This window comes from Rosa chinensis, unplaced genomic scaffold (assembly GCF_002994745.2).
Source record: "Rosa chinensis cultivar Old Blush unplaced genomic scaffold, RchiOBHm-V2 RchiOBHmChr0c21, whole genome shotgun sequence".
Classification (NCBI taxonomy): Eukaryota; Viridiplantae; Streptophyta; class Magnoliopsida; order Rosales; family Rosaceae; genus Rosa; species Rosa chinensis.
This window is the reverse complement of record NW_020126834.1, coordinates 75,479-98,561: the sequence shown is the minus strand read 5'-3', so window position 1 is coordinate 98,561 and position 23,083 is coordinate 75,479. Positions and strand designations below refer to the sequence as shown.

The 23,083-nt window shown below is 39.4% G+C and overlaps 3 protein-coding genes across 3 annotated transcripts; 2 read left to right on the top strand and 1 right to left on the bottom strand.

Annotated features, from left to right (window-relative positions):
- The first annotated feature begins 4,212 nt into the window (after window positions 1–4,212).
- Window positions 4,213–5,467, top strand: LOC112181291 (disease resistance protein RPM1-like). The gene is made up of 2 exons (XM_024319706.2): window positions 4,213–4,349; window positions 4,777–5,467. The coding sequence occupies exon 2, from the start codon at window positions 4,802–4,804 to the stop codon at window positions 5,465–5,467; it is 666 nt and encodes a 221-aa protein (XP_024175474.1). The 5' UTR covers window positions 4,213–4,349; window positions 4,777–4,801.
- Window positions 5,468–5,477: 10 nt separating this feature from the next.
- Window positions 5,478–7,863, top strand: LOC112181290 (disease resistance protein RPM1). Its single transcript, XM_024319705.2, has 2 exons — window positions 5,478–7,622; window positions 7,724–7,863. Exon 1 carries the CDS (start codon window positions 5,491–5,493, stop codon window positions 7,591–7,593), a length of 2,103 nt encoding a protein of 700 aa, XP_024175473.2. The 5' UTR covers window positions 5,478–5,490; the 3' UTR covers window positions 7,594–7,622; window positions 7,724–7,863.
- Window positions 7,864–19,692: 11,829 nt separating this feature from the next.
- On the bottom strand, window positions 19,693–21,076 carry LOC112181288. Its single transcript, XM_024319704.1, has 2 exons — window positions 20,246–21,076; window positions 19,693–20,151 (listed from the first exon to the last, which is right to left on the bottom strand). Exons 1-2 carry the CDS (start codon window positions 21,074–21,076, stop codon window positions 19,693–19,695), a joined length of 1,290 nt encoding a protein of 429 aa, XP_024175472.1.
- Between the last annotated feature and the right edge of the window lie 2,007 nt (window positions 21,077–23,083).

Sequence of the window (23,083 nt, the reverse complement as noted above, 5' to 3'; positions counted from 1 at the left end):
AATCGGGAAATATATAGAAAATATGCATTTGGGCCTGAAAGCTTGGCCCGAAATGAAACGGGCCGGTCCTTGTTGGTTGCAAAACGGCTTTTGGGCTCGAATTGTTAAAAAAAGGGCCGGTCCTGGGCCCAACAAAATTTTAATTGGACCCGGACCGTGCCTAGGCCTACAGATAGAGTAGCAAAGCTCGAATGACAAAATAACTAATTACATGTTGCCATGTGAATTGACTTATCGATATACTCTAACACTACGAATAACATAGCCAATATGAGAAGCAACATAAAAAACCTTGCAATGATGGAACTCTACTAAATTCATAACCCATTTATTTCTAGACTAAATTCCCTGATTTGCCAGAGTTGAAGAGAATTTTCATCGATGGTTTTACAATTGGAGTGAGACTCTCAGGCCTCGCTTGGTTTGCTGAAAAGAAATTGGTTCCTTGGCTTTTCCCATGAGCATGGGAAAATAAATTTCTTGCTAATTTCCCTAGCAATGTTTGGGGATGTGAGAAAAGTAATCTGGAAATGTATTTTTTCTTTTCTTTTCAATATTTGGTTTGTGCATGAATAGGAAAGTAAGGAACATCAAATTTCCAATAGTATCCTTAATATCATAACATAAACAACTCAAAACTCAAAATTTTCTTGGATAAATTGGTAATAATAATATTTAAAATGGTATTTAAAGTAGGCAATTAGTGTACAATTAATGAAGGGAAAGTATGAGGGAAAATAAATCCATAGGGAGTGGGAGGATCCACTTTCCCCCTTGTTTTACCTTCATGCAGGAAAGTTGTTCCTTTCACTCGGCGTGCCAAACACAGGAAATGATAAAGTTTTCCATTTAGTGAATCAAACAAGGCGTAAGGAGAACCATTGATGTAAAGACTTTATGAGGACTTTTGAATTAACAGTTGAACATGTGTTATGAAGAAATAAAATGACAAGACCCGCCCCGAATTTCACTCTGAAATCTGAGGTGGCTCTGCTGGGCTCATCTTAGAGATAACTCTATCGAGAATTTGCCGAATCACCCCTAAAGTGGACTACCCAAAACATTAACTCACAATATATCAGAGCCAAACGAAGAAGTGCGGAAGCTATTCATCAACTATGCCTCGAACCACGTACGCCCGACCTCAACTAAAAAAGCCTGCAAACTGGGCATTAGAAACCGAAAGGCCCAGGGGAAAGTAGACGAAAAACGTTAGCGTGAGTGGACAAAAATAAACAATTTAAAAGAAGAAGGATTTCATACTTTCCCACATTTATTTCATTAAAAACCGATGCATGCAACAATTAGAAAAACACATTTGGCTTTAAATCCAAGAATTTCGAAACGATAAATCGACTAACCTCGTTAGTCACAACATTCGAAAACTAGATCGTAAAACCGAAATCTCGTTTCTCAAAAAGATAAGACCAGCCCCGCTGGTTACAGTGGAAATCGGACTAGCCCCGCTAATCAAGCAACGATAAGATATGAGGAAGAAGTTTCACCATACGAAAAAAGGGAGCCTCCTAGGCTCGGGTCGGAGTGTCCCACACTCTGGAGCATCCCATGCTTTGCTCTTACTCACCCACAAACACATAGTAAGCAGGGAGGAGTACTAATAGGCTAGCTAGCAATAAAATATAGCGACCCAGGTATGGTGGGTAAAAACCATTCAAATCCAGTAAATCTATAAGGCTTCCCCATAAGTCCCGCGAATAAAGAAAACACGGGTACGATTCCCAACCGTACTCGAAAATTCTCGTAGTAAGTCACAAAAATCAACAGCGTGTCCTACACGCTAAAAGAATAATTAAATCAATCGTTTCCTCGACAAAAATTCCAATTAAAATCCGAAAACAATTCATTCCCGAAATCACTTTATAATATTTCATAAATCTCAAAACCCAATCAAATCCGAAATCACTTTATAATTCGAAAACCAAACTCACTGTCGATAGCAAATCATACTTTATTTCGAAATTCGCAATATCCTTTTAAAACTTAGAGCCAAAATCATTCTCAATTTATAACCGAGATAAATCAATTCATATTCTCAAATAAATAAACGTAATAATTAATTACGAAACAATATTGCATGCATCACTTAAAATCAAAAGTCCACTCACAGTACTATTGGGCGACCACGCAAACGAGTTCCTTCATTTAGCCGTAGCTAGCGACATTGCCCTGTACACAATTATATTTCCGTAAACAGTAATCCAATAAAATAAATACGAACCTAAACGAAACCTCGAAAATCCCTATCTCCATTACTTCTCAAATTCCACCCAAATCACTTCCACAACACCAATTCCTCAATTTACATAATCCACAACGAAAACAAGGGAAATCCAACGGCCGAATTTCCAACAATTCAATCACAAAACTTCAAACTTCGGAAATTCACAAATAATTCCAAACTCCTCCATAATTCACCAAACTTCACATACAAGCTCTACAACATATATACAATTTAATGGGCTAAAAAGTAGAATCAAAACACTGCCCTACATGCTGCAGCCGCCGCCCACAGTGGCGGCGCCGCCGCTACCGCCACCAGCTCCGATGGCCACCAAACTTTGGTAGTAGCACCTACTCAACAGACCCAACAACTTTCTCAACTGAGACAAAGTCAGAAAATGAGTAGAAGTACCTCAACAATTAAGGAGAAGTTGAACCCGATCGGTGAATAGTAACCCAGAAATTCATCTCTTCGATTCTTCCTCCACGCTGCAAATCGTGGCTCAAGGCTAGGGGCAAAACGATCATTGGCAAAAACCGAACCTTCGACGTCGGTTTGGTGGCCGGAGACGGCCGGAATCGGAAAATATCGACGTTGACCACTTCTGCTACAGTGAAAACTTCAAGGACCCGATGCGTCATTTTCCTGCCAAGCCGCCGTGGGGAGGTTGGGTAGGAGTAGAGGAGTCGACCGGTGCTTGTTGTTCGCTCTCAGGTGGCCGAAAGAGGGAGATGGCCGGAGTTGCAGAGAGTGCTGAGGAGAGGGAGAAAACACGGGAGGAAGGAGAGAGAAGAAGAAATAAAAACTTACCAGCCACAGTAACTTTTTCAAATATATACTACTTACCATGAACAGTAATTTTCACATTTTCGCTTATAACTTTCACATACGAGCTCCGATTTTTACGTACCGCATATGCAAGTGCTCGGTTTAACGTCTCCTACAACTTTCACGAAGAATATTTTCTCAAATTTTGACCCGAATAAAAAGTCAACTTTTAGGGCCACTAAAAGAATCGAAACAAAGTAAAAGTGAAAGTAATTGTCGTTTACCGTCCAAATGACTAGTAAACAGGTAAATTGAGATACGGGACGTTACATAAAATTTTAACTAAAGTTTGGACCACTTATCTAATCGTTGATTTGAAAGTTCTCATGAAATCTCTATTTTAAAATCATCATTAGAGACTTTCATTTTACGATTATCCTTCAGATATAAATTGCTCATTCAAAATATAAGAGCGTAAATTAAGGACCCATGTGATATATGACACTTCTTTTAAATTAAATTGAACGCCCAGGAATGTGTCATATGTCACCTTAGTAGCTTATTCGCAACACATGGTGTCCCAATTGCAAAGAATTGGACTTTTTTCAGAGTAGACTTTCTTTGCCATAGAGTGGACTTTAAAAAAATATATAGCATTTCTAAACATGCTCTAACAAAAAAAAATCTAATTAGGACATGATGAGATTGAAATTGCACCTGATAAAACAGTAAATTTCTGCACAGACTACCAAAGCTAGAATGACGAAGGAACTAATTACATGTTGCCACGTGAATTGACTTATCGAATACTCTTAACACTGTAAATAACATAGCCAATATGAGAAGCAACATGAAAAACCATTAGAGACAAGAATATTTTAGATATAAATTGCTCGTTCAAAACACGCGAGCGTAAATTAAGGACCCATCTGGTATTTGACGCTTCTTTTAAATTAATTTGAATGCCCGGGAATGTGTCATCTGTCCCATGTCACCTTAATAGCTTATTCGCAGCCCATGGTGGCCCAATTGCAAAGAAGTAGTGGACTTTCTTGAGAGTAGACTTTATTCCGTGACATCTGATATTCCATTATAAGAACCAACAAGTTCGATCTGTATCTCATCCCCTCAGTATCAGAAGTTTAATCTGTGTCGCTCCGGCTTACCTCTGGAAAAAACAAAAAAAACCTCCGTAACCTATTGCTGGTTGAAACCCTTCACATTTTCCCTCAATTAATTGATCCTTCTGCATCTAATCTGGTGGTTGCTCAGCAGTATCCTTCTGCATCTAATCTGGTGGTTGCTCAGCAGTGCAATATTCAGTCTCCTCGCCTCATAGGTTAGCTGGGTTTTCTGATGAGACTTTCTTCTCAAGTTATGTTAGTTTTTTTGTTTTTCTCTTTTTTGTCCAAACAAAGATTTAATCTTACTGTCTGTGTCGTACTCCTGCATGGGGCTAGTATGTTGTTGTTAGCTCCTACTGGGGTATTTTCTCTTCTTGCTACAGTGCTAGAACTCCTTTTCCTTAACTTTTTTACTGTTCTCGTGCTGAGCATTCCTCTGGTTAAATCTGGTTTTTGGCTTTTTTTTTTTTTTTTTTTTTTTTTAAAGGTGTGTATATATATAAAGGTAAATTTGGCACCACTCTATGGAAACCAGACGTTGTATGCAGTACATGTATCAATTGAAATATACTAGAGAAATAAAAGGTTAATTTTCCATGTCTGTTTGTATACAATTTTCTGATACATATGCATTTCTTTCAGGAACGGGAATTGTCTTTCTGCACAAATGACTGAAGTTGCTGTTCCAGCGTCGTTGGCGTCGGTGGAGAAGATGAAACTCTTCCTCTACCAACTATCTGACTGTCCCAGTAAAGTCCATGAGGAGGTAAAGAGTGCGAAGAGGTGTTTGGAGATACTGCAAGCGTATCTAGCCGACTCAAAAGATAATAATGTAGAAGACAGCCAGATGCTCAAAGATTGTTCGGATATAGCTCATGATATTGAGGACGCTCTTGATGAGTTCAATTCTGAAGTTGCACCACTGTTCCATAGCAACAAATTATCTCACAAGATTCAGCACGTGTCTCATATCCTCCAACTACGCAAAGCAAGCACTAAGTTGTCCTCGAAAATTAACGAACAGATTAAATTGGTCAAAAGATTACATTTTAAAGACTCCAGCTTCGAGGGCGACCTTGACCCAAAAGCAAGTATCTGGAAAGGCAGAACAGAATTGGATTTGACTCCAAAGATTCAAGAAGATGAAATGGTGGGCTATGAAGAATCTAAAGCAAGACTCCACAAACAGTTGATGGAAGAAGATTCAAGACTTCTGACGATTTCAATTGTAGGTCCTGGAGGCTCCGGCAAAACCACTCTCGTGAAGAATCTTTACAACATGGTCCAAGGGGTTTTTGATTCCCGTTATTGGATCGATGTGTCACGTCCCTAAAAATGGAAGATCTCTTGCTTGCCATGTTAAACAATTTTGAGGCCACAACGCTAGATCTTCATCAAGAACAAGATCCAAGATCGAAATTGAGTCTACTGCTGCAGCACAAGAGGTTTCTGCTCGTCTTGGACAATGTTTGGAGTAAACAAGATTGGGAATTCTTTGTATGTTCTTTACCAAAAGGTTTGTGTGGGAGTAAGATAATCATTATTACTCGTAACTCTGACGTGGCTTCGTTTCCTGTAAAGTCCTCGGAGTATATCCATGATTTGAGTACTGGGTTGTCATTCAAAGAAGCCCATGACCTATTCTGTAAGAAGGCTTTTCAAGATGGGATTTGTCCCCCCGAGCTCGAGGAGTGCAGTAGAAAAATCCTGAACAAGTGTGAAGGCTCACCCTTTGCAATTTCAACTGTCGGTACTGTGCTAGCAACAAAGCCACAAACGAAAAATGAGTGGGAGGAGTTACATGACACCCTCACATCAAACTTTACAGCTGACCCAAAGCTTTTGGTCCTTAGCCGTATTTTTCAGCCTTGTTACAGAGATCTTCAAAGCCATCTCAAAAGTTGCTTCTTGTACCTCGGCATATTTCCTGAAGACTACTACATCCGGCGAGGGAGGCTTTTTCGTTTGTGGGTTGCTGAAGGATTTGTGGAGCCGACAGCAGGACTAACAGTAGAGGAGGTTGCAGAACAATATCTGAACGAGCTCATTGACAGCAATTTGGTCCAAGCCAGCTCCTGGGGAATTGATGGACGAGTGAAGAGTTGTCGTATTTCTAACATTGTTCGTGCGTTCATCATGTCACAGAAGTTTGTCACTGATTCCGAAACAATCTGGTGCAGACAAACAGAAGTTGACAAAGTTCGACGCCTCTCTGCTCCTAATCTGATTATCAAATATCTGTCAAACTCTGGAATTGACTTGAATGGTATTCGTACATTACAGAGTTACAAGAAGGGAAGTTCTGGACTTGACTTGAATGTTATTCGTACCTTACAAGGTCACAAGAAGGAAAATTCTGATTCTCAGTTTGCCATGGTACTTAAAACCACTAGATTTTTAAGGGTATTAGATTTGCAAGGTGTACCTTTGGAAAAATTTCCTTCTAGTGTTGTTGGCCTCACCCTCTTAAAGTATCTAAGTCTAAGGAAATCCCAGATCAAAACAGTTCCCCAGTCCATAGAAAAGTTGTTATTCTTAGAAACCTTGGATCTTAAATACACCCGGGTGACCCATTTGCCAGAAGAGATTTGTAAACTTGTAAGGTTGCGCCATCTATTAGTATGCAATAATCCCGGTAGTGGAGGAGTGACTCTTTCTGCAGGCAATCTTGGAGCCCTATCTTCCATACAAAATTTGTCATTAGTTAAGGTGGAAAACGACAGAAGAATCCTAAAAGCCTTGGGAAAGCTAATAGGTCTCAGAAAGTTGGGGCTGACAGATGTGAGAAAAGAAGATGGAGTAGAATTGTGTTGTTCTCTTCAGAAAATGGAGAATCTTTCATCATTTGATGTAGCATCAACAAGCAAGGATGAGTATCTTGATTTGGATCACATGCAATCTCCTCTAGTGGCTCCTCTCTATCTTGAACGTTTATTTTTGATAGGAAGGCTAGAAAGGGTACCTAAGTGGATTCCTGAGCTTACGAGTCTAACAAAGATTCTTTTAAAGTGGTCAAGAGTGAAACCTCATGTCAACTCACTTGAGGCCCTCGAATCTTTGCCAAATCTGATGGAGCTCACTTTGGTTCAGTTTTACACAGGGAAGAAGTTGGTATTCAAAGCTCAAACGTTCAAGAAACTAATGATATTAAGAATAGAAGAATTCGATGAGCTAAATTTGATGAAAGTTGAGAGTCAGGCAATGCCTATGCTTAAGAAGCTAATCATATCTAGATGTCAGGGTTTGGACTCACTTCCATGGGGCATTACTGGTCTTATCCAGCTTGAAGAATTGATTGAATCTGATATGCCTGATAAATTCATCGCTAATCTTCAAAAGCATAGTGCAGCCCTTGAGATGATGCAGATTCGAGTCATCCATTCTTCCAAAACAGGGAGCAACCAATCTTCGACTAGATTTCAAGATTTCTCTCCCTCCAATTGGCATTTGGAATCGTAATTTGTATTGATTCTAGATTTAGGCACAAGGTAAGATTTTTTTTTTTCTTGTACTGCTGAATTGTAAAATTATGTCAGATCATTAATTTTTGAAGTTAACCATTTTCTTGCTCTGTTTTCTCTCAAAGCAGCTGTATCCTGCGGAGGAGCAGTGAGTGAAGTTCATGAAGATGAGGCCGTAGAGTGACTACAGAAGTCGAAGCAGGAATCCATGACCAGAACATCAAGAACTGCTGATAGTTTGTAAAATTGCGGCAAACTGATCTCTATGTTTTGGCATTATGTTGTTTGAAATTGTAAAGTATGAATACATTGCTTCCGAGTTTAGACTCTAGTCTTTGATTGTACGTATGTCTGATTTGTAATAAAGCCGCTCATTGTACGGCAAAGTTTGCTCTAAGTTGTTACTCGTCAATGGCCTGGGTTGGTGCTGAGCCATCGGGCTCACATCAATCCTCCTTGGCCTAAGTGTTGATTATAGTTTGGGTGTGGCACTGTTAATGGCCTGGTTCCCACAGGATTAACTTAAATTTTGTCAAATTTTCAGTCAATAACCGTAGGTTGGGGGACGATATCATCTGTCCCCAAACTCCCTATCCCCATTCTGTCCCACGACTAATATTTGGCCATGTGTTTTTCCCGTTAACAAAAACTTAACACCGTTAACTTGTACTACTTTTTAATATAAAAAAATACGAAAAAATAAAACTCTACGCCATATTGCTTCTGGGTTTCCTCTCATCGTGTTCCACCTTCAATAGAAATTCAAGCTTCAGTCATGGCTTCCAATGAATCTAACCAAGATTTGCCTCTATTTCCCCTCATCAACCCATCTCATAGAAAACTATCTCTATCACACGTCTGCCCTGCAAATATTGGGGAAAACCAACAAGATTAATCAATTCAAAGCCTATCATATGCAAAAATTTCCGAAAGATGTCACTAAAAACCATCAAGCTCCAGCATACATTTTAAACAACATACTTACCTGACTGACTGTATCTCCTCAAATTCCATACCAATCACAACAGCTTCAACGCTTATCTGAAAGAAATCAAGCAAATCCAAACAGAATCAAGACTCACCCAAACGATATTTCATCAAAGGAAACCTAAACGAGACCGATTTGAAGCAAAACGCCCACTAGGAATAAGCTCAAGGAATCGAGTTTAATCCCGTAATGGGATTGAAGAGTGTTGACCTGGACATCGCAAATATTTGAAAAAGGCTGAAAAGGTGGACTGGGCAGAGTCGGTTACAGAAAATCCAGCCCAAAAGGAGTTGGTTCTTACCCATGAACTTGTTGAGAATATATACATCACACATGGGAAAAATGAGACCTTATCTATAGATTTATAAGGGTTTGGGTCACTCCATCCATTGTCAGTTAGTTTTGGATGTGAACCCCAGACTACTTTATCATGGTATCAAAGCGGGTTATCCTATGTGTGCATGCCTAACGGCCACACGGGCTCCACGTCACCCAAGTTGTCCACGTGTATGGCTTGAAAATTCGCCACACGTGCGGAGGCATGTTGAGAATATATACATCTCACATGGGAAAAATAGGACATTGCCTATGGGTTTATAAGGGTTTGGGTCACTTCATCCATTACCAATTGGTTTTGGATGTGAACCCCAAATTACTTTATCAGAACTCAGAGAAGACATTCCATGAAATCCTCAAATTACTTTATCAGAACTCAGAGAAGAAACCATGAAATTGAACAGCGTTCAGTTGCAAGGAGGGAGATGAATACCTTGCGTGGCTTAGTAGCACCATTTGCGACTAGATTGAGAAGCAGGGGATTTGGCACCGACACATTTGCCCCCGACCCGACCCGGTTCAACGACAGAGACGGCAACACCCCCAACGAAGACGGCCTGAAATTCTGCCGTCTCCTCTTCCTTTTTGTTTTTATTGTTTTCAGTATTAGAAACATAACAACAGAGATGGGTGTTGCTGGAGGTGGATCTGGAGATGGGTGTGTTCTTTCATTTTGGTTGTTGCTGCTATTCCTCATTTTACTAATTTAAAAAAAAAAAAACAGAAGTTAAATCTTAAAAAAAAGAAAGTTAACGAGTTGTTGTTGATAAGTTAATGGGACACATGTATTAGGGACAGGTGATTGCCTTCCGTTGGTTGCAGGGGTAGACTTAAAGTTCGATCCAGGAGAGTCCCGAACCTCCACACCCACTCCCCCTAAAAAAAAAAAAAAAAAAAAAAATCCTAAATTTTTTTTTTGTAATTCCTCTTTCGTTTTGTGTTCTGTTATCATAATATCAAGGGTTATTATCACAAATGGTACCTGAACTTATCCTCTATCTTATCGAGGGTACCTGAACTTCAATTTTGATCACAATCAGTAATTGAACTTTTCGATTTCATTTCAAATGATACCTATCACTAACTTCCGTTAATGTTCTGTTAAAAACTAACATTTCCTAAATGATAGAATTTAAACGAATGTGAGGATTTCATTATTCCTAAAAGCCAATCATAGACTTAACTTAAATTTTGTCAATTTTGAGTCAATAACCGTTGGTTGCAGGGGTAGACTTAAAGTTGGATCCAGAAGAGTCCCAAACCCCTACACGCACCCCCCCCCCCCCCCCCCCCAAAAAAAAATTCCTAAATTCTTTTTGTTTTAATTCCTCTTTCGTTTTTTTTTTTTAAAGGGCTAATGCAGCTACCCTCAAACCTTGATTAATGAAATTGCAGAATACAGGGGGGATGTAGAGCCTGAACCCAAAATTACAATAAGCATAAAGAGAATATCCTGAAATAATACCAGGATTCTCCACAAGAACTATGTATTCTAACAAACACCAATTAGCAAAGAGTGCACGAATGGCTACTCCATTTTCTTTGATATAGCGATAACATACCGGAAAGATAACTCTATCACGAAGAAGCATAATTACAAATAGCACAGCTTTCCCTCTATGTTACCGCACGGAAATAAAAATGGATGACAATCAATTTCATCCTGTCAGTAGAAGGTTGTGTCCATTTGATCAAGCAAATAGCTCGCCACCTTGCTAGGCCAGATAAGGCACTCAAATTGTACATACCCCCAAGCCCACATCTCCCTACCAAATAGTGATAGGGACTTATTACTGGCATCAAGCCACATCTAACTAAAATAAAAAGCAATAAAACTATTAAAAAAAATAGCCAAAGCCCAAAAACTGTCATGCCCAAGCCAAAGCTCCAGTCGGTAGGAAGCACGATGCCATCCTCTCACCTACACCACCCTTACCTTCCAACCACTAGCAGCTTCACCACCGCCACCAATTTGACAACCGAGCGATCGTGATCCTACCACAACACCGGATAAAGGCGCCTTCCCCAAATCGAAGATAACCCGTCTAAAGCAAATCGGATCCCACTTATTCGATCTGAGAACCTGTAATCACAGCGCTGCCGCCATGAAGTTATAACCTCCTGGTGACTCTTAGGTCGACCACGCTTCGTTCTTGGGTCGAATGACACCGGCCCGGCCTCTAACCGCCGTCGTCCTTCCCCATCTAGTCTTCCAACCGTTTTGGACAGCACCACAGTCCCCCCGCCACCCTGGCTCTGACTGGACCACTCTCCTCTGGACACTAGGTCCCCTAGAGCCCGTCCGACAACGACACCGCGAGGGTGCTCCATCAGACATGGCATCACTCTCTCAACACATCTACGTTTTTATCTGCTTTTTTGGGAGCACTCTCAATCCTACTTTTTGTCATAATATCAAACTTCAAACCCCATTTTTGTTTCCTTTTCTTTTCTTTTTTCTCATTTAATATTTCCTAGATGATGGAATTTAATTGAAGATGAGGATTTCATATTGGAATTTTTAAATTTCTCTGTGGAAAAAATTTAAGGAATTCATTGCCTGAATTCTCCACTTCAATTTCCACCAAATAGGTGTCATTTATGAATTTTTTTTTTTTTTTTTTTTGAATCTAAGGAGGTTAGCCATTTATTGAAAAGTGAAGAGATTATACTTACATAGTTGAACTGCAATTGCAGCTTGCAAAAATTCTGGAGTTGAAAAGTAAAATACATTCTGCCTTAGGGAGTAGGCATGGTTAGCCAGCATATGGGTCATCGTATTTCCCTTCCTACCAACATAATTCACTTGTATGACATGCTGAACCTCCAAAAGAACCACTACATCATCATATATTCTGCCAAACAAGGATGTATTAGCATAATCATGTGTTAAGAGTTGACGTTCAACCTTCATGGCATCAGTCTCCAAAATAGCTGGACCAAAATCATGCTCCACCACAAATTCTAGAGCAGCTTTACAAGCCAATATTTTGACATGTTCTGGGGAAATCAAACAACTCAGCAGGCAAGCACCTCCACCCAGTATTATACATTTTCATCCTTGAATACAAAACCCAAACCACCTTTCCGAGTAGCATGATGGAACCAACTTGTTGGAGACATCATTGAGTATGAGTGCGTGCAAATTTGTGTATGATGTTCCTTACTTCCAAGTTTTAGTAAGGGAAAGTGTAGAGTATCGTACCCAAGGGATTGGGGGAAACTCCACCCTAGCTAGATTACCACAAGAAAGCCTAAAAAAAATATGCAATCTATCTTTTTAGAAAGTCACTACCTTAGCCCTTTGAGAGCTAAAGATCATGAGGATGGTATTAAAAATTATGGTAGTGAACGGCTTGATTGAGTTTAATATTTATGCGAACAAATTAAAATTACACGAAAATAAAGTACGCAAATAAAAATAGAGATTTTAATATAAAGAGAGAATAAGAGGCTTAGGCATCACACCTAGCCTTATTCATGCACACAATATAACCCAAATTTAATGTAACAACATGTTTTGATAAATTTCCCCTCAGTGCTTTGATGAAGCTACCAAGAAGAAACAAACTAGTCATGCAATTTTAACAATCTCTTCCAAAGCAAAGCTAAATTACACAACCTTTATACCATTCCAATCTTCCGGATTATAAATGGCCTATGGTGCCATGAGCCTAAATTCTTCCGGGACCTAAACTCACAACATCATGCTTTAATTTCAAGGTAAGAATTCAAGCAACTTAGTTCTTCCCGTAGGAATAAGCTAAGCCACCACCTATTTAGCTACACATGCTCACGGAATCAAGAGTTTATCAAGTTCTGTTTCCGATTCATTAACTTCCTAAAGCATGCTTCTAGGTGATAAATCTATGAACACACTTAGGATACATTAAAGTATAGTAATCAAAATATTCAAAACATGCATAAACATCAAAGAACATAAAGATTACTTTGTTTTGTGCACAAGTTTGGCCCTAGCCCCAAATTCAACTACTCACAAACTCATATTTACACAACTACAAGCCATAAACATCATAAATAACAAATAAAAGAGAGCAAACAGTGGATAACAAGTGATATACCCACGGGTTTGACTCTTTTTGGAGCCAAACCAATAGAACAAGATGTCTCTATTGTCTCCTAGATGCTATATGAGAAGAGAAATGCTTCAAAGTATAGGGATTTCGGTTTCCAGAACCCAAATCACTATACAAATCCACAAAATCTCAAGAACAAATTAAGAACAAGGCTTGAATGAGTGAGAAACAAGAGAAGTGATTGATCAAAGTGTGTAGAAACTTCGGTTTTGGTGAAACCCAAGTGGCTACACACCTCTCACTTACACAAAATCAAAGAACTATGAACTAGCTATGAAAAACTAGAGAGAAACTATGCTAGAACTAGAGAAAAGAGAGATTTTGATGTTGCAAAGTGAGAGAGTAAAAGGGTGAACGGTTTTGGGGAGAGAAAATGAGCTATTTAAAGGCTAAGGTAATTCAAATCAAGGGTGGAAATCAAAAGGAATGAAGGGCTAGATGTGATTGACAAATGTGTAAGCTCGAAATGCGGATCTAGTTTTTAACTCCACATAGAAATGATCTAGAAAACCCATAGATATTTTGGTGGAAGAGAAAAAGTAAGGGTAGAATGGTCATTGTGGAGGGAAACAAGGTAATAAATTGGAGACAAAGATGTAAGGTATAAGGTGTAAGAATGAGACTACTTGTCATCTTTCAAATTTGGAATTTCAAAATAACTTAGACCTCAAGTCTTAACACCTAAAGTCTCTAACCCTAATCAGCTCTTTCCTGTCCTCCACACATGTTCTTGGCCGACCAACTTGGCCGAAAATGTCTGGAATCTGGCTTTGACCACCGTGACCTTTTGTCCTTTTGCGCACTTTCTTCCTTCAATTGAATCTCCACCGAGAGTTCGGAATTGGCCCTTGACTTCTTCATACCAAATGTTCCTCCATAAGTGTAGATCATCCAGGTAAAATTTCAGAACTTAGTTCATCGTGGTTTGGCCGTAAATGTTGCTGGAATCAGTACAGGTCCGGTTTTACAGTTTTCGTCTTTTAGTCAGAAACTTGTGCTGATCGTTTGAAGGCCTTCCACTTTGAATTAGCTCTTGTACTATTCATAAGAAATGATCCTTAGGAATTCTAGAATGGATCTGAAAAGTTTTAACTCATTTGAAATTCATTTGTTCAGTTTTCCACTCCTCCTTCCTTGCCTAGCTCTGTTTCTCCTAGCCAAAGTAGGAAAATGTGCTAAAGTTGACTTTTTAGTGCATTTCCAAGCTTCTCCATCATTTCCTAGCATGATAAGGAAAACATAATAAATAAATATAAATAAACACAAAGGTTAAGCAAAAGTGCAAGATTAGGAGAATAATTAGTAAGTAATTGTGGACCTAACAAAATACCTCACACTTACACTTTGCTTGTCCTCAAGCAAAAACATAAATTAAACTAGCATGAACAAACTAAAAGGCTCACTTGCATCCTTGATGAGTTTAACCATTTTCCCTCTGAGAACCATGACTTAGTGATTTGACTTTCAATTAAGCAAGCTTAGAAACTAAATTTTCGAAATGCAAAGCTAATAATTGGATTTGGAACGTCATGCTCAACAAAGTATATGCATATGCCATGTGTGCCACCGTAAATGTTTCATGTGGGATTAACTTGAATCGCATTTGTCTAACCATCAAACTCACATGGATATCACTCATTTTCACTCAAGTGTTTAATGGTCAGTGTTTGCACTCAAAAACAATTCAATTGAACTGGTTTCCATAAGCTTGCTCTTCCATCTTTTCTCCATATGATCAATGCATGAGTTCTCTTGGATCACAAGGTCTTTTATTTAGGTTGTAATGGGGCTTAGGTGAGGGGTTAAAGAAATAAAGGGAAAGGTAAGTACAAATTCTAAACCTCATAGTAAGCAATTCTCTTGTTGAGTTCATTTTTCTTTAAGACTCTAGGTGCTTTGTAAAACCTTCTTTTTCCTTTCACAAACCCAAAAACTAAAGGACTACTAAAAACTATTATTCCTCTTTTTGTACAACTCACTCTTTTTGTATTTATTTTTTTTACTCACACTATTTTTGATTTTTTGCATAGCACTTTTTTTTACTGTTTTTTTTTTTGGCTACAACCCGTAGCTCACACAAACAAATATTCTACCTCACCTCACACTTATTCTTCTGTAATATCCTCCAACCCATTTACAAGCACCAAACTAATAATAGGACTCACATTGCTTACCACTTGTCTTAGAAAGGTCAGAAAAGTGTTTAAGTTTTTAAAAGGTAGACATTTGTGGTGGTAAAGAAATGAAAAGGCTAACACATATTTACAAAGGCTCAAATTAGCTAACTAATGGATTTTTAACATTAAGGACAAAAGCTATTTGGCCATGGTGGATTCCTAATGCTTTGGTCTTCCCCAATAACAACTCATGCTTGATATAAAGTCTTGAAAGATTTGGAGCAAGTTCTAGATTACACGCACAATGAATTAATCACACAATGAAAGAATTAATGCATTTTGACTATGTATGCACTCTTTTAGGCTCAAAAGTTCACATAATTAGGCATAGATAGTTCCAACAAATTTAGTCCTCATCTTTCCCACATGAATGCATCTAAAATGATATAGGCAATATGAGTGTGAATGCATGTGAGCACAAAATGCCAAGTCCATTTATTAAATAAGCATTGATCTTCAATCGCTAAACATGATCAAAATCAATCAATCCAATTAGACATAAGTTTGGTCTCATCCTCGGGGGTTATTTCGGTTTAGGAACCATGCAAGCAAGCCAAAATCTTTTTGTATTTTTCAAAAAATTTCAATATTTATGGATTTTTCAGTAAGAAAATGAAAAGAAAACAAAGGATGAGGAATGAAATTACTTAGCCTTACACCTCACACTTAAATCACACATTGTCCTCAATGTGCCGTTATGAACAATTATGAAACACGTGTGAAGCTTAAGACCAAATAAAACTTTCTAATGATAGTCAACACAATTTGTTAACAATTGACAATGGCCAAACAAGCACCTCACACTTAAAACATCATATAGTCCTTAATGTATAATGAAGCTATTAAGATCCTATCAACATTTTGGGGAGCATGCATCATCAAAGGCCAAGACTATCATCAAAACAATTAAATTAATTACATGGCAAGAGAATAAGGGTAGCCACCTCACACTTGAATTTTGGATAATCCTTTCAATAAAAGCTAAATGTTTTATGTCTTATCCTTTGACCAAGGGTGAAATATCTATCCAAACCTCTTGAAGCCACAAATTTATTAACATAAAAACACACAAACACAACTAATCATGCTTAGGAAAGATAAAAGTGAGAGATTAGAAAGTGCAAACTCTTTGAAGATCCCCATTTTAGCTCCATAATGCAAATAGGTGATAACCAAACAAGGCCAAGTTAGGCATTTGTCATCCATTAAGCTCCATGCATATAGAACCAAAGGAACTTGGAGCCTCAAATTTAGACTTGAGCACACTAACCATGCTCTCGGCCACTTCACCCTTCCAAACTCTCAAGCTTCATCTTAGTTTATTTTGTCAGTCCGCCAATCCGGGTTTAAGTTTAAGGACATTAACAAGGTTCATAGTGCTTCCTCAAATGGAAGGAGGATCCGCAAAGAACTTCACCTCCTCATGAGTATCCTTAGGTGCACTACCCAAGTAGGGCTTGACTCGATGCCCATTCACCTTAAAGGTATTACCATTCCTCAAGTTCTTCAAAGTCACCACTCCATGTGGGAATACTTCAATGAGCTCAAATGGTCCAATCCATCTTGATCTTAGCTTTCTCAGAAACCATTTCAATCTTGAGTTGTAGAGAAGAACTAATTGACCCACTTCCAAGTGTTTGGTCTTGAGTTTTTGGTCATGGAAGGATTTTGTTCTTTCTTTGTACAACTTTGCAATCTCATAAGCCTCCATTCTAATCTCATTTAGCTCACAAAGATCAAGCTTTCTCTTCTCACCACACTTATTCATCTCAAAATTCAAAAACTTGATAGCCCAATATGCCTTGTGCTCTAATTCAACCGGTAAATGGCATGCTTTCCCATAAACAAGACGGTAAGGAGACATACCAATGGGAGTCTTGAAAGCGGTATGATAGGCCCACAAGGTATCATCCAATTTGTTAGCCCAATCCTTCCTTGTGGTGGACACTACTTTCTCTAGAATGCCCTTTATCTCGCAGTTAGAGATCTTGACTTGACCGCTTGTTTGAGGGTGGTAAGGAGTGGATATTTTGTGCTTCACGCTATACTTATTCAATAGTGCCGTAAACGGTTTGTTCACAAAATGAGTGCCTCCATCGCTAATGATAGCTCTAGGTGTGCCAAATCTTGTGAAGATGTGCTCTTTAAGGAACTTTAACACCACCTTGTGATCGTTAGTTCTTGTGGCTTCGGCCTCCACCCACTTGCTAACATAATCCACCACTAGTAGAATGTATGAGTTGCCATTGGAGCTAGGAAATGGACCCATGAAGTCAATGCCCCAAACATCAAACAACTCAACTTCAAAGATATTGTTCAAAGGCATTTGGTCCCTTGATGAGAGATTCCCAACTTGTTGACATCGATCACTCAAAGACACATACTCATTAGCATATTTAAATAGGGAAGGCCACCAAAATCCACAAGTGAGCACCTTTTGTGCCGTCCTTTTCCCTCCATGATGGCCACCACATGCATGACTAAGGCAAAAAGAAAGAACTCTTTGAACTTCATCTTCTGGAATGCATCTCCTCAAAAGTTGGTCTTTACATTTCTTGAAAAGGTAAGGATCTTCCCAATAGTAGTGTCTTGCTTCCTTTTGTAGTCTCTTTCTTGCATGAAAATCAAAGTTCTGAGGAATTGACTTGCCACCACTAGCTATATAATTCACAATATGTGCATACCAAGGAAGCTCTTTTGCTTGAATGGAAAATAGTTTCTCATTCGGAAAAGAATCAACTAAAGGTACCTCATTGGCGCTTCCACAAGTAAGTCTAGAGAGATGATCCGCAACCAAATTCACCTTGCCAGACTTGTCCACAATTTCCAAGTCAAACTCTTGAAGAAGTAGAATCCAACTTATAAGCCGAGGCTTTGCATCATTCTTGGATAACAAGTATTTCAAAGCACTATGGCCCGTGTGCATGATCACTTTAGAACTGAGTAAGTAGCTCCTAAATTTCTCCAGCGTAAACACAATAGCCAACAACTCCTTCTCGGTAGTAGTATAGCTCACTTGAGCATCATTAAGAGTGCGACTTACATAATAAATGGCATGAAGAAACTTGTCTCTTCTTTGACCCAAAACAGCGCCCAAAGCAAAATCACTAGCATCACACATAAGCTCAAATGGAAGTGACCAATTTGGCACACAAATGATAGGTGCATTAGTGAGCAACTCTTTGATCTTCTCGAAGGCAATAAGGCAAGCATCATCAAATAGGAAAGGAGCATCCTTAGCAAGAAGGTCACATAGAGGCTTAGTTATCTTGGAGAAGTCCTTGATGAACCTCCTATAGAAACTGGCATGGCCTAAGAAGCTTCTCACGGCTTTGACACATGTGGGTGGAGGTAATCTCTCAATAATCTCAACCTTGGCTTTATCCACTTCAATCTCGTTAGAATAAATCACATGACCGAGCACAATACCTTCTTGAACCATGAAGTGACACTTCTGAGGTTTGTATCTTCACATCTTTGAAGTACTAGAGAAAGATGGTGTAGGCAAGCATCAAAAGAGTCACCAAAGACCGAGAAATCATCCATGAATACTTCAAGAAACCGCTCCACCATGTCACTAAAGATCGCCATCATACACCTTTGGAATGTGGCCGGTGCATTGTATAACCCAAATGGCATTCTTCAATAAACAAAAGTGCCATACAGATAAGTAAAAGTAGTCTTCTCTTGGTCCTCGGGGGCGATAGGGACTTGATTATATCCGCTATAGCCATCGAGAAAACAATAGTATGCATGTCCCGCAAGCCTTTCCAACATTTGATCGATGAAAGGGAGTGGGAAATGGTCATTTCTTGTGGTGGAATTCAACTTGCGGTAATCGATGCAAACCCTCCAAGTGTTTGCAACTCTTTGTGGAACCATCTCACCCTTCTCATTTTCTATCACCGTCATTCCCCCTTTCTTAGGCACCACTTGTATTGGAGAGACCCATTTAGAATCGAAAAAGAATAGATAACCCCATTATCAAGGAGCTTAATGATCTCCTTCTTTACCACTTCTAACATATTGGGTTCAATCTTCTTTGAAGTTCCCTCCTTGGTCTTGCTTCATCTTCCATGTAAATATGATGTATGCAAAGAGTGGGGCTCAAACCCTTGATGTCACTTATCTTCCACCCAAAAGCACCCTTATGCCTCCGAAGAACATCAAGAAGCATGGACTCTTTTTCTTGTGACAAACTCGAAGAGATAATGAGAGGCAAAGTGCATGCATCATCAATATATACATACTTCAAGGATGAGGGAAGGAGCTTCAACTCAATAGAAGTTGAACTTACAACCGGAGGAGAGGAATCAATGGAAATATGAGTGTTAGAGGTATGAACCTCATTAGCCTCATGCCTTGTGTAATAACCATCCTCAAGTGTCGGTCTACCCATAGAAAGATAAGAATCAAAGTGCTCAATGGCTTCCACAGTACCTTCTTCACAAAAAATCCATCCCGAAGTGTGCTAATGCCGCTTCTAACGCATCACTCGATCAAGTCTCACGAAAGGTGTGTTCCACCAAGTCTTCAATGTTATCCCCTACTTCAATAGAATAGACTTTTTGTAACCTCATGGGCTTCCTCAATTCATCAAAGATCTTGAACTCAATAGTGGTGTCATACACGATCATGGTGAGAAAGCCCAATTTGACATCAATCTTTTTTCCTGCCGTGGCCATAAAAGCTCTACCAAAGATGATGGGGAGATCATATTGGTAGACTTCCTCCATGTCAAGAATAACGAAATCGGCCGGTATGACCAATTTGTCCACTTGCACTAGCACATCCTCCACGACTCCTCTCGAATACACCACACTTCTATCGACTAGTTGGAGAGAAATTTGGATAGGCTTGATGCCACTTAACCCAAGCTCCTTGTAAATTCCATAAGGCATCAAATTTATACTTGCCCCCAAATCCATAAGTGCCTTCTCAAATGGCTTCTCACCAATCTTGCAAGGAATAGTAAAGGATCATGGATCCTTGAGCTTAATTAGGAGGTAACCTCCTTTGAAGTACAACACTAATGATCTCATTCAAGCATACTTTGTTATCCTTCATCAACTTGCTCTTGTATCTCTTGTGTGTGCACAAATCTTTGAGAAACTTGGCATAAGTAGGAATAGTCTTGATTGCATCAAGAAGAGGAATATTGACCTCCACCTTATTGACAACATCAAAATACTCCATGGACTTCTTCTCCTTTTTTCTCAAGGGTTTCTCTTGATACACCGCTTGTGGAAAAGGAAGTGACACTTCTTCTTGCACGTCCTCAACACTTGGCTTAGACCGACTTACTCCCACACCATTATTCATGGTCTTGGTCTTGTCTTTGATCACTCCATCATGTCTCAAATTCTCCTTCATGCCCTTAGACTTCTCTTCAAACCCGGGAGGTACTCTTGGAACTTTGGGAGTCAACAAAGGTTCCCTTAGTGCATCCATCTCCACATCATCATCATTAAGAGTAACCTTATTGTCATATGCCTTCCCACTTCTCAAAGTTGTGATTGCCTTGGCTTGGTTGACTCGTGGATTTTTCTCGGTGATGGAAGGCAGCTCTCCTTGCTTCCTTTCTCTCATCTCACTAGTCAATTGCCCAACTTGTGCTTTAAGCTTATGCAAACCTTGAGTAGTGGATGGCACCTCATTTCGAACACTTTGAATGATCTCATTTTGATTTGCTAGCACTTTGGCAAGCATCTCCTCTAGGCTAGACTTCGGTGCTTCCCCTCGAGATGGAGGAATAGGTGCTTGTACTTGAGGAATAGGAGCTTGGAATGGAGACCTTGCTTGATAAGGTGGCCTAGGATAAGCACCACCACTAAGTACACCCTTATTGCCTTGAAAACCCTTGGCTTCCACTAGCCCCTCCATAATTGCCACCACCAAAACCTACTCCTTGTGTGCCTCCTTGATTGCCACCCCATGAAAAGTTTGGATGGTTTCTTCACCCGACATTATATGTGTTGGAGTATGGATCATTCTTTGGCTTTTGGAGCCCCATTTGTTTGCACTCTTCGATAATCTCCGGGAAACAATCTCCATGTGGACAAGAGAGAGTATCATGGTTGCACCCCCTCACAAATCAAGCATAATTGTGGCCCCTGAACCTCATTGTCTTGCTCACGGACCCCTTGCTTGCCTTGCTTCAAAAGCATATCAAATTTCTTGTTAAGACTATCTTCCAACCTCTTGAACTGATGATGTACATCCAAGCTTGATGTTTTGATTTCATACATGCCACCAGTTTTTAGTTGAGTTGCTTCCCTTAGAGACACATGTGAGGTAGAAGGCTTGCGACCTTGTGAGTTATTGTCCCATAATTGAGATCTGTCGGTTAGTTTCTCTAACACTTGATGTGCTTCTCTTGAGGTTATATCCATGAAGTCACCACCACTTGCATTATCAACCTTCCTTCTAGTTTCTGAAGACAAACCTTGATAGAAAAGGTTCATCAACATGTCTTAACTTTGACCATGGTTAGGGCAACCAAGCTCAAGGTCCTTGAACCTCTCTCATGCTTCGTGAAATAACTCATCTTGATCTTCCCTAAAAGTTATCAAAGCGGTCCTCCTCTCATTTGCTTTTCCAAGTGGAAAATACTTAGTGATAAACTTCCTTTGCATTTCTTCCTAAGAGTGGATACTATTAGAAGGCAACTTGTTGAGCCAAATCTTTGCTTTCTCCTTCAAGGAACATGGAAACAACCGAAACTTCAAAGCATCCTCCGTCATTCCATTGAGCTTAATGTTTGCACAAGCCTCCTCAAACTCTAGTAGATGGTGATATGGATCATTGTTTGGTAATCCATAAAAGGTTGGAAGTGTTTGCAAGAAACTTGGCTTTATCTCAAATGAAGAGGCACACGGTGGTAAGACAATGCATCTTTAATGTGTAGACAATGACGTTAAGGCACAATCCCTTATTGGCCTTTGATCTCCCCTTTCCTCTCTTTCCTCTTCGCCGGTCATCACAATATGGTACTTTCTCGGTCCAAGACTTGGATTTGCAACCCTTGCTTCTTGGTCTAGCTTGAATAATCTATCCAAGGTAGCTAGATTATTAACAACTATAACCGGACTTCCTTTCTCCGAATTATCACTTGAACTACTTAAAACTTCCTCGGATGATTGAACCAACAGATTAGAATAGATAGTAGATGAAGAAGGGGTCGTGAGCTTAAGTGATTTCCCTTGCGGTGTCTCTTGATCATTAGGCTCTAGAACGGTGTGTAAACCACTTCCAAATTGAGAGGACAAAGTCATATACGCCTATAAATCACACAAGTTGAAAGCGTTAGTAAATAAGAATACAAGAAACTATACAAATTAACACACTTAAAAAGAGAAATCGCACAAATCTTTCTAACTTTTGCAAATTGCAATTGCTAGCTTGCTTAACTATTTACGCTTTTTACCCAAATATGTGCAATTTGCTCAAAGACTTGTTTATTTTCAACCTCCCTTCCTTTATCAATAGAACTTTAATAGCACTTCTAAGAGGATAAGAATTTAGCAAGAACTTGTAAGTAGAAAAGCAAATGAAAGAAGGATTTAAAATTTGGCGTAGTTCCAAATTAGGTGTAACGAGTTTGGCGTAGTTCCAAGCTAAGTGCAACGCTTGGCATAGTTCCAAACTTAAGCGCAAAGTTCGACACTTCAACCTTCAATAACACTTATCGAAGTACGACCAGGTAAGAGTAGGTGCGGCTTTGGTAGAGTGAGGCTCACTTAGTACACAGCACAACACGCGGGATAAATCCCTAGCCTCTTACCTAGACATCGCCTTCTTAAGGTGAGCTGAGTGGTGAAAAGTCATGAACCAATCCATTACTATGGTGAAATCCAGATCCAATTTACTAAAAAGGGGAATAGGAATCCA

Bases quoted from the DNA above. Each gene is read 5' to 3' on its own strand.
- LOC112181291 (XM_024319706.2), top strand. From the start codon at position 4,802: ATGACTGAAGTTGCTGTTCCAGCGTCGTTGGCGTCGGTGGAGAAGATG.
- LOC112181290 (XM_024319705.2), top strand. From the start codon at position 5,491: ATGTTAAACAATTTTGAGGCCACAACGCTAGATCTTCATCAAGAACAA.
- LOC112181288 (XM_024319704.1), bottom strand. From the start codon at position 21,076: ATGGAGGGGCTAGTGGAAGCCAAGGGTTTTCAAGGCAATAAGGGTGTA. The intron at 20,152-20,245 runs GTATGCTTGAAT...ATTCCTTGCAAG, and splicing joins AGTTGATGAAGGATAACAAA to ATTGGTGAGAAGCCATTTGA.